Below are 12,274 nucleotides of genomic sequence, written 5' to 3'. Positions count from 1 at the left end.
TGACTTGTTCAGTAGCTGATGATGGAAACACCAGTACTGCAGCAGGGTTGGTACTGCCCACTTGCAAATAAATTGTTTAGAAAAAAAAGGTTTGTCTCATGTACATTGGATTAAGGATTTTCTTTTGTTTACTGGCAATTCAACTTGTCCTCCCAATCCTACTGGTGTAGGTTCTCCTATTTTCAAAGACCAAAGTATCATCTGCTCTCCAACAATACCAACAGAATGATGTTCACTCCATGCTGTCTGTGATTTGCCTGATAGACACAGTTCTTCTTTTGTTCAGACAAGATTCCATTTCTCATTGCAGATATGATACGATAACATGGACGTCTTTGTCTGCACGGAACAAGTTCTTTTTAAGAGATCTAGACCAACTAGGCCTTTAAAAATGTATTAGAAGAACTATAATCTCACTGGAAAAGCTTTGTTTGTTTGTGACTATAGGTTCAATGTCCTATATTTCTAATTTATGGAACATGACAGTCCTTGAAAACTATCTACCACCATAAATAATGCAGCTTAGAGGCCAATAGCATAGAGAAGCTTTGTAAGAGCCTAAAATGTCCATTGGTTTGAAATACTTAGGAACTAGCAATAGTAATAGTAATAAACATATATAGTGCCCATAGTGTTTTACAGCACTCTCTGGATGGTTTGCAATGTCAGCATATTAGCCCCAACAATCTGGGTCCTCATTTTATGATCTCAGAAGATTGGAAGACTGAGCCTATCAGGATAAAACCCCAGAGTTAGGCTGCCATACCACATTCTAAGCACATTCTTTTTTACTTATAGCCCCCATAACACAGCATGTGTGTTATTTCTCTGTTCGTGGAACAGTAGGATCTACTTAATACATGACTGGATCTCATGCAGACAGGGGAACCAAATGATTGGCTCCATTTTATCAGTTCAAAATGATGCCAAGAGGATGATGGGGGAGATTACATTACTTTACATGAGTGTCTTGCAAAAATGCATGGCTAATGTAAGGAAGGATCTATAGCCCATTGTGAAAAATTAATGTGCTTGGGAGACTTCAAGCAGTCTGAAGTATCTTTGAAGTGCTGTGTATGTTCAGACATAGGTTAATATCTCACTGTCTCTTCAAAAGCTTCTACTGGCTGGTTGCCTAGAAGAAAAAAAGAATTATATGAGTCAAAAGATCTAAACTGGATCCATTCGGAAAGCCAAAATAGACTCACAAATACATTCTCGGCCTTTATTGAAAGTATTGGGTGCTTTATTGAAAGTACTGAGTGAGAAATTTACATTAGTATATTTCTTAGGTAGCTAGAGAATGGTAGTTTGATGGGAGGTCTGTATGAATCTTTTTTTATACATGACCTGAAACAACATTGGTTTAATTATATTAATTCAAACAAATGTAGCAGTAGTTACATGGACAAAAAGCAGCACCTGCAATTTATTTAAATGAAGCCACACAATTTGCTTTAGTCCAAGTGTATGTTGTAGAATGTAGACAGTTGCAGTTTAAGTTAACAAGAACAACTGAACTGTTTTGAATTTAATACAGTACATGTTCTAGATTGTTGTTTTGTGTTATCAGGCCATTGTATTAGCTATCAGTAATTTGTGTTGTAAGATATATTAATGGAGGCCTTTAACAGATCCAAATCTAACTGGCAAAAATTTGGTATCCAGATTAGAAATTGTTGTAAGCAGGCCACGTTTTAAGTCTAGAGCAAAATAGAGAGTGTCTGGTAAAACAGTAGAGTATCCTTATTATCATGCAATGCCTAATACTTTTAAGCTAAGCTAGCGAGGTAATAATCTCTGTTCTTATGTTCTACAGACTGAAGATTATTTAAAGCACAAGATACGAAACAGACCTGAGCATTCTGAACTGTTTGATATGCACATTGTTCAAGGTAAGAGGGGCTGAGTTGCACTCCATTGTGAAAAAAAAGTCTATTTAATAAGTAAATTAAGTCTTAATATTTCCTCCAACTATGTGCCATTCCATCTATGGATGGTGTCTTTTATCCACTCGTCCAAAAGTTTTTCATTTCTCTTTTAGTTTAGGAGATGTGGGATTTTTTTAAAAAAATGGGGGCATATAAATGATTTTATCCAGATATGATATACACAAAGCCCATTAACTCTAGTCTATTTACACTATTAAGAACTCACTCATATTGAGTCCTAGTCTATCGAGATAGAGGTGGTAGGAAATGCTCCCATGAATGGAGAAGAATATTAGTTGGAAGCCATATACAATACTTTTTGTATATTAAACCAACCCTGAAAGAAAGTCCTTTCCAACTGTTACATTCCGTGATTCTGTGATGCTGGTACCTACTACTTATTTATTTATTATTTATTTATTTATTTGATTTATATACCGCCCTTCTCCTGAAGGACTCAGGGCGGTGTACAGGGCAATAAAAATAAGAATATAGGTATACTTAATGTAGTCAGTGTAATTATTTTTGTTGCATATGACTTGTCATGCTTGCTAGAGTTTATTTTAATCAAGCTTTGTTGAACAAGCCACGAATAAAGCAAATAAACCATGAGGTTGAATAAATCATTATGATGGTGTGAATATTTCTAATATTGATTTCTAACAATCAATAAGCCAATCCCTAGCCATAGTTTGAAACCATGATTTCCTTTCCAAAAGTAAGTTACAATTTACTGACTGGCCTTGTTGACATATCACACTAGGCTACAAACACGCCACTTTATGATATAGTACAATGTGAAACTTAAAGGTGTTCTGGTTAAATGCTTTTTGTTACAATTGCATCCATGTATAAGGACCTGCATATTTCCTCTTTATAGAAGTAACATAGAGCATGCTGTGCTTGTTGAGCTTTTTCTAAGCAGGAAAAGAAAAAAGAGACTTGGTACAAGACTTAATAATTTTCACCACTTACCTGACAGATTCAACTGCAGAAGAATCCATTCAAACTAGTCAGATGAAACTAAAACGAGCCCGTCTTGCAGACAATCTGAATGAAAAAATTGCTCTTAGACCAGGACCTCTGGAGCTGGTGGAGAAGAATATCATTCCCATTGACTCAGCTGTGAAAGAGGCCATCAAAGGTAATTTTAATAGGTACCTGTTCAGGTACACTGGTTTTAATTGGCAATGGTTCAGGTACACTTTTGTACCTGGCACACCATAGGAGGAAGGCACATCCTACTATAATGGAGAAACTCCTATGGGGTTGCCTTTTGAGTGACTCCTCTGAAGGAGCATGGATGCGTGTTGAAGATCTACCAGAACTTAAGTATTCCTGAATGGTTTATTCCTTGTTGGCATGTCCCCTCCAAATCCAAGATATCTGTTTGCTAGCTAAGCAGGAAGACACTTGATCAAAGCCAGACTCGGCCCTGCAAAGATTACAGGGCATAGAAGGAATCTTCTTTTCTTCCACTGTCTTCCAGCCTTTGTGATAGAGCCTGTCTTTCCCAGCACTTTACTTATCAGTAGAAGCCAAGGGTCAAGCGCTTTTGCCTGCTAGATGACGGGATATTGCATGGGAACACTTTCCAGAACTCCTGAGGTCTGCTGAGTGGCAGAGAAGCAGCATCTGGCAGGAGTCACACTGAGTCTTGAGGAAGCAAAACCAACAACGCAAAAAGTCTCCTCATTGTGTTCCTCTAAGGAAATTGCTAGATACTACATTTCAAACAAAGGGGGCATTCTAGAATTTTGATGTTTGTTGACCAGAGTTTATCTATTGGGCAACACAGTCTTCAGGACTTCCTTGAATATGTTTTCTCTCCCTGGATGAACTCTTTTTTTGCCAACATTTCTATCCATTTTAAAAAAAACAAACTGACAGGAGAGGAATAATTTGTTCTGAAAGAATAGATAGCAGTTGCATTCTTCAGAGCTGTGAAATTCTGGAGAGAAAAAAAGGATCTGAATCTAAAGAGGGTGCTTGTGTTAGTGTATGGTTGGCAGCAACTTCCAAAAGTTCATTATGGCCCATTATGCTGAACCCAATTTGTGTTGAATATGGGATGAAATCCTGTCTTGACTCATCTTCAGTAACAATCGACAGCTGTTGCAGAGCCGTTGTGGTGCAGTGGTTACAATGCAGTATTGCAGGCTAATTCTGGTGACTTCCAGGAGTTCAATTCTGGAACAGTTCAAAGTTGACTCATCCTTCCATCCTTCCAAAGTCTTCTAGTCCAACTCCCTGCTCAAGCAGGAGACCCTATACCATTCCAGATAAATGTCTGTCCAATCTCTTTTTCTACAAAAGAAAAAAAATGACATGATCATAGAACAATTGTATTTTATTTCAATTAAGGTGAAGTATAAATTAATGAAATCAGATTTAGCTTTTGTCCTAGACACACCATTTTTGCAGTGATGATCCAGCATGAGATTTCAAGGTCCAGTGTAGCTTTTGGCCCAGAAAAGTTATATAGGAACTGATGGGCGTGGTTTAGCAACTTTGTTGTTGTTGTTAGTTGCGAAGTCGTGTCCGACCCATCGTGACCCCATGGACAATGTTCCTCCAGGCCTTCCTGTCCTCTACCATCTACTGGAGTCCCTTTAAGCTCACGCCTGCTGCTTCAGTGACTCCATCCAGCCACCTCATTCTCTGTCATCCCTTTCTTCTCTTGACCTCAACCTTTCCCAGCATTAGGCTCTTCTCCAGTGAGTCCTTCCTTCTTATTAGGTGTTTAGTAACTTACATGGGAACAAATTGTGTACAAATTAAATATTATAATACCTTCATTAGATCAAAACTATCTTTCAAAAACCCAGAATAGAAAATAATGGCCCTTATTGCTCTAAAAAATATCTTGAATATATACATACAAGGTCTGCTAAAAAAAAACACTTGATAGATATTCTAGCAATCTAAGTTTATAACTTGTGTATTCAGCACAATTTTATCTGCATATATGTGATGATGAAATATACACTGAGTTTTATAGCCAGATCAGAGTATTTTTCTGAAATAAATTTTATCTTGCAATTATGAAGCTCAGTCTCTATTAATTCAGTCTCTATCAATTTACAGTGATGGTTTTCATCAACTGAGTATCATCACTGGTTGACCATTGCTTTATTTTGTTCTTGGAATTTTTTGGGGGGTGGGGAGGGATTAGTTATTTATATTTTATTTTGATTTGTTTTATTACTGGTCTATAACTGGATAAGACTTTGCCATTGCAGTTTTGCGTATCAATGATTGCTAAATAGAGATCAGGATATAGTATATACGTAATGGTCCTATATGCAGTTTTGGTCTTTTTTTTAACATGACTTGTGCAAAATGGTCTACCATTTTGCACACATCCTTGTAATACATGTTACATTTAAAATGTATATATCAAATTTACATGTATGGTAATTTTTTTAAGGATACAAGTAGATCATCTGGGCAGTGTACTTCCTAGTTACTGTAGGTTTTGGTGAATCAGCCTGGTTGTGAGGCTTCAAATGGATTTTTTGTGGCAACAGACCTTCTTCTCTGCAGTGATTTACTCAGCTGATGATGGTGGTAGTATCTCAGTTGCATCATGTGACTCATACTTGGTTTCTCTGCATTGTGTGGCTCTTTCATAATCTTGAGAGCGTATCCTCTTGATTGTGCTGGTGCAGATCATCATAGTTTTATAACACATGGCCAATAGAGTTTGCTGTGAGCTGTGAAATTGGCTCTTTTGTGATCTTGCTGGATGGGTCTTTCACGAGTGAAGCATCTGCACAGTACTCATGTTTAGCTGTGTCATCAAGAAGGCCCTCCGCTGAGATCACAAGGGTTGCACATAGTAGAAAAACCTGTGCAAGTCACAGGAGACAACTGTAGCTACTTCTTCCATTATCAGTCAAGCAAGTTTTCTAAAGAAGGAAGCCAGCTTACTAGGGACGTTATGTGGAGTCTTGCAAGAAATTTGACTCAGTCAGATCTGCCAAGAGGTATACTGTGAGGATGATATCAGTGGAAGGACAAGACAGGACATGCTGTATGGAAGGAAAATGACAACTAAAGGCTTTGGAACCTAACCCCTCAATTCCCATGGATTCAAGTTCTGGTTATTCACAGTTTTGTGGTTCTCATTTTTATGTTAAAATGAAACATCTTCCCCCAAATAATGAGGGGCCTCTGTTGATGCTATATATATATATATATTGTAATACTAAGTACAAACATTTCCTAGTTACATTTTTTTTCTTGCAAAAACATTGGATACCCATTGCCATTCACAACTAAGTCATGATAACCTATTACTGAGTTCATCTATCTGCCTAGGTACCCAAGGAAACTTCACTAAATCTTCAGATGCCTTTGCTTTTGAAGAAGATAGCAGCAATGATGGGATGTCCCCAGAGCAAGTTAAAAGTGAGGATTCTCAGGGGTCTACAGAATTAGCAGCAAGAATCAAAATATCTGAAGCAACATTTCCTTCAGGATCTGGGACAACTCAGGTAAAATAATATTTGGTGTGGGTGTTTCAAATCTCATCTCCTATTAAATAACAGGCTATTTAAAAATACCCTTTCAGGAGTGTTATTCTTAGATTGGTGTGAAAGCAAAAAACTATGGGGACTGGTTGAGAAAATGAGGTTTGAAGGTTTGGTAATAGTTAACCTTTGACTTAGAGATTTCATAGCTTAGATCAGGGGTCTTCAGATTTTACCCTTTTATGACTTGTGGACTTCAACTCCCAGAATTCCTAAGCCAGGCACACTGGCTGTGGAATTCTGGGAGTTGAAGTCCACAAGTCATAAAAGGGTCAAGTTTGAAGACCCCTGGCTTAGCACCTGTTTTGAAGTGTACCTCAAGCATGTATCATGCCTCTTTAAATAAAGTCATTCTGTGTAAGCATCTTTGGCCCCAGCGGTCTTGTGTGAGAAAAAAAAATGCCTCTCACCCTCAGAGACAGCTTTTTAAGAGAATGTTGAGGTAAAACAGGGGAAAATCTTGAAGGGCAGTTTTAAACAAAAACTCTGGGACATGGAGTCCAACCCAAAGTCCAACTATCAAAGGATTTTTTGCTATTGTCTATAAGATGGGTGGATATATTTTAACAAGTATTCTAGGATCCAAAGTTAGCTTGGAAAATGATGGGAATTCTTTCCAAATTTGAGGAAAATAACTGGATCCTATCGGGCTTAACAAAAAATGAACCTGGAATTGTTGGACCCAATCTGTAGACAGCTTTGTACACTGCAGTAGTGCTATTGACCTGGAACATTCTAAGCTTTGACAGTATAATGAGTCTAGAGTGATCTCACTTTCCCTTTCTCTGTGATGACAGAGCCTTCAGATGACTGGTTTGCCACATAGTAAGTACCACAGTGCAGAAGAGGCTGAGTTAGTAGTACATGGTTATTAGTTTTCCATTACACTTTCCTGAGTTTCCTGTCTCTCTTCTCTTTAAAACCATGGTAAGGGTTTATCACCACATTACTATGGTCATCATGCTAATTTCATTCTTTGGTTATTTATTATGTATTTTAATATGCAAGGTGTGCACGCAGAAGGCAATATTTCTCCCTCTCCAGTTTAGTGTGACAAAAAACTGTACTTGTAGCTACAACTTTCTATTTTCTCTGGGTTAAAGACAGCCTAAAAGCCTCAAATTAATTAATGACAGTTTTGCTGAGAAGAAAAAAAAACATGAAGTGGCTATAAAGTATATAACAGTTGCAAGCTAGACTGTTAGGTTGATATATGACCTCTATAAGTTTGCGTTGCTCTAATTTTGGTAGAATATACAGGTTCTTGTACACGCTTGGTTAAATAATCATTTTCAATGTTTGAATTTTAGCTGTATTGCCTGAATTTGTGTTTAGCTAAGTAGAAGGGGTTAAGTAGCCTGTCATGCAACATGAGTTATCATGGATTGCATGTCAGAATGACGTTTACTTGTACTTGCTGACTAAAATTGAACTGATATGACAAAGCTATTCTTAGATACTTTATTAGATATTTTATCACCTGCAGGATAGACTGCAGAGAGTTGTGAATATTCTGTTCAATCACACCAGGTTTGGAATCTGTCTTGCTTAGTAGTAGGAGAATCAAAATTTCATTCAATTTACCATCTCATTGAAAGAACTAATTAGATTTTATAATCTATTGCTTCTTCTTATGTGAAAAGTTGTGTTGCCCATTTTTCTGAATTATTGGCCCATCATCTCAAATTATTTTACAGCTTATGGCCTTTGTTGGCAGTCTTGGATGATCTCAAAAAGCTAAGGAAAGATCTGGTTAATATTCAAATGGGATTCTATATGGGGATGTCAGGGATGTTGATGACTAGGAAATGGAAAAACTTCCTGGAAAAAGTCAATGGCAAAACTACTTCCATATTGCTGCTAGGAAACCACACAGAAATGTCCACAAAGTCACCAAGAGTAGAGCTTAACACAAAGGAGATCTTATCTTCATTTGGGACAGTGCACAGTAAATATCTGTATTCCCTTTATCAGTACTCTTTAGGTCTGATTTGTGGGGGGGAAGATACCTTACAGACAGTGTAGTAAGGATATTTCTCATCAGCCCCATTGCTATATATTGTTGTAATTTGCCTTCATTCTAAAATAGCATTCAGAATTAGCTAATTGATTCTAACCGTGAGAAGAGAAATAATTTGTTCTTACTCAGGCAAATACAATCAAGATATGGGTGTAAAGGTGCAATACATGCTAAAATTCTCCAAAATCCTCCAAGCCTGCAGAGGAAGTCATCCATGAGGTCAGCCTTTGGTGATTATATAAAACATGGGGGTGTCCTGCAAAGGATCCCAAGCCACTGTTAACCTGAACACGACATATTCTTGGCTAATGCTGCTCTTCTTCATTCCAACAGCTTTGTTACACAGTGTACTTGGCATGGGGCATCTCCATTTTCCAAGCACTTATGGCAGGGAGCCCAATGATCATCCATTTGGTTTCCTAATAACACCAGGCTGATAAATGTGATTGGTCTTTGTATGCAAATATGCTTATAGGAATAGTTTAACAGGCCATCCAAAGTCAACTGCAAAAAGTATTGATTATGGTGAAAATCCCAAAAATGTTGTTTTTGTACATACACTTGCACATGTGAATCACTTAGCAGCCTGGATTTGCTTAACCATATGCAAGCTAAAAGATGGTTAGACTTCCACAGTATACCTCATCACTTTCACAGGTGGTTGTGCATAGCTACATAAACTTCAGACCACTTTACTTCTAGTTTAATTTTGATGCAAGACTCACCATGAGGATTTTCCTAATAGTACAGAGAGTTTCTAAAATGATACATAATCCATGTGATATGCTGCATGGAGAATTACCAAATAAAAGTGTCCTCTCAAGGAAGTAAGATTCAGCGTACACATGTAAGATCTGAGCTGCTAGGTATAATGGTTAAACATGGATAGTTTCATCAAGTCCCTTATATTGAACATATTTGTATTTGCAGAACTCCAGCTATAGAAGATATAGCACACATGTTATCTGGGTATCAACTATATAAGAAAGAGAGAGGCTGGCATCTTGGATCACATATCAGACAAACTATTAGAACCCTCATATTAGAACTACATATTTCATGTGTGGGGAGAACTGAAAAAAATCCCACACAACACAGCCCTTTATCTGAATAAAACAGTTTAGTTGGGATCTACATATGTGGGTCTGATTGGGGTAATTGGTAGAGATGACTCAGTAACCTAATATTTTATTTCTTAGTTTATCCTTTTTATTTCATCTGTTTCTCATATTCCACTTTTATATATGGTTCTGTTGTGTCATGTATTATGTTTTATTCTGTATTTGGATATGTCCTACGTGCTAATAAGCAACAACAAATTGCTGCTTAATGGAACAAAGGCAAGGTAACCAGCCGTCAATCCAACTAGTGTAGCTCATTTATATATGCCTTCATAAATTTCCTGCCTGCACCAATCTTCATGAAACTATCATCATGAAATTACCTACATTGATGGTATAATTGTCACATGTATTTTCAATGGGTTTGTTTTGTTTGGTTTGGTTTGGTTTACAGGGTCATTCCCATAGTTCTGAAAATGATACGACTGATTCCTCATCTCTGCAAAATAGCCAGCCAGAGAGTCCAAAACAGCTCAATGGGCAGCAGACACCTCCTATTTCTATTACTACATCTGTAAAGGTACGCTACTATCTTTCATCATTTAGGCAAAAGGAGGGGGGCTGACAAGTGTTGAGCAACTAAACCATAACCATGGTTGCTCTGAAAGACAAATGCTGGTTTAAAAGTAAAAGGAATATTTCTGAAATTACAGCACACAAATATGGGTACTAAGGCAATTTTGCATAATTAATTAAGTGGAGTAATTAATCAGAAAGGCAGGGATGGCAGTTAGTGTTCTATAGATGCATCCTTTTTGCCCTGCTCTCATTTATGAAGCTGATGGATTTAAGTTAGGAAGTTCAGATTTAGCTATTTAACTGTACTTCGATTTTTAAATGTTATACTAAACACCTGCACCAAAATGCAAGGGTCCTTTGCCATTTTGAATGGGATTATTTCCCATTTCTTCTTAAATGGCAGCAGGTAGAAAATCAGAATATTTGAAAGGAATGCGCACCTAATACCATGTGAGCATGGTCCTCAAAACTGATGCCAGTTGTTTTATGCCCTGAACTGCATATAAAAGGAGGAAAAGTGACTTTTGTCTTATATTTTTCACCCATGATTTTGAAGCTCAAAGGCTTTTGAGGGTACTGAACATCAGTGGCAGTCCTCCAGAGAATTCAGACTTAGCAAGATATGGGTTAATTAGATAGGCCAGTCAAAAGCTTTGGGATCTAACTGACCTTCCTGATATTTTTTGCGTGGAATACACAGTCAAAATCCTCAAGTGATGGGAAGAATCGCCATAAAAAACCTAAGGAGATGAAGCCCAAAGTGAAGAAGCTAAAGTATCACCAATACATTCCACCAGACCAGAAGGCAGAAAAGTCTCCTCCTCCCATGGATTCTGCCTACGCCAGGCTACTGCAACAACAACAGCTCTTCTTGCAGCTTCAGATACTTAGCCAACAACAGCAGCATCGACACCAGCAGCAGTTCAATTACCCTGGGTCACATTCCTCTCAGCTAAAGTGAGTAGCTGGTGGAAATGTTTTCTGTCTTCCATTCGTAACAGAGCTATGTCACCATTTGATGGTGTGGCTGATTAGCCTCCTTTATTAGACTTGCATGCAATGGTGGGATTCAAATATGTGAACAACCGGTTCTCTGTGTGGATGCCACTTCCGGAAGTCCATTCTGGGCCTGGGCAACAAAAAATTAGCTACCTCTTCTGCCGAAGTGGTGCGAACTGGCTGAATCCCACCACTGCTTGCATGTTTCAATTATTCCTACTAAGGCTGCTGAGTGTGCAGCTTGCACACTGGGAATGAAGGAGATATATATTCTTCTCTAACTTGAAGACCTTGAAATAATCCTTTTAATGTGAGCCCTACAAGCCTGTTCTGGGACAAAGCATCTCTTGGTTTGAAATTCTGCCAAAGTACTACTATTTTGTACTGAAATCTCAGAAAAATGATAGTGAATGAATAATAAAACTAGGATCAAAACTGGTACATTGGCGATGATTTAGAAACAAAAGAAGTCACAGTAACTAATTTTGCTCTGTTTTTTTTTCAGGCAACCAAATGAGCCTAAAATCTCAGGCTCTTCCCCTACGACAATCACCAATAATCCTCTTTCTCCAGTGAAGGGAACCTTTTCTGGGCCAACTTGCATTTCATCCCTCAAACCAGGTCCTCTTCCATCCAATCTGGATGACCTTAAAGTGAGTATTATGTGCAGAGTAAGGTGTAACAATGTTAGAAGGCATGGCAAGTTATAGAAGGTTTAATCATGGTTTATTGAATCAATTGCAATAGCCCATGTTTGCCAAAGGCTAAACCAGAAGCTGCAACTTACTGTATATACCAGGGTGCTAAACCACAGCCAATAAACATAACCTACACCACACCTACACCCCAACACATGCCAAAGTACACGTTGCTCATATGGGGCAAAATGGCAATAAGAGGTTTTTTTTTTTTAAAAAAGTGTGTTAGAAGGGTTAAAAAACCTTTAGTCCAAGAGACCGACCCAGATTGGATCCTGCAACATTATCCTGGGACACATATATTTGTCTTCATTTGTGTTAGAAAGGCTCTTCCCACTTGAAAGGCAGTCTCCAAAATTATCATATAGGGAGTCAATTTCAGTCCTTCAGGGGGATTGTCCCCACCCTGATTTTTAATGTGTAGAAGTGGATACTGGAAGCTTCTGAAAAT

At 37.9% G+C, this 12,274-nt stretch overlaps 1 protein-coding gene across 1 annotated transcript in view; it reads left to right on the top strand.

Moving 5' to 3' along the window:
• MYOCD (myocardin) overlaps nt 1–12,274 on the top strand; it is a gene marked incomplete at its 5' end in the record, with an annotated part of 131,134 nt that overhangs the window by 111,402 nt on the left and 7,458 nt on the right. The window contains 6 exons of the mRNA XM_081318305.1: nt 1,820–1,895; nt 2,914–3,075; nt 6,255–6,430; nt 10,002–10,127; nt 10,827–11,083; nt 11,631–11,778. Coding sequence (XP_081174431.1) covers nt 1,820–1,895; nt 2,914–3,075; nt 6,255–6,430; nt 10,002–10,127; nt 10,827–11,083; nt 11,631–11,778 — 945 coding nt within the window. The remainder of the gene's footprint in view (nt 1–1,819; nt 1,896–2,913; nt 3,076–6,254; nt 6,431–10,001; nt 10,128–10,826; nt 11,084–11,630; nt 11,779–12,274) is intronic.

This window comes from Vipera berus (genome assembly GCF_964194415.1).
Source record: "Vipera berus genome assembly, chromosome: 2".
Lineage (NCBI taxonomy): Eukaryota > Metazoa > Chordata > Lepidosauria > Squamata > Viperidae > Vipera > Vipera berus.
The sequence above is the reverse complement of the archived record's forward strand: the minus strand, read 5'-3'. Positions and strand labels throughout refer to the sequence as shown.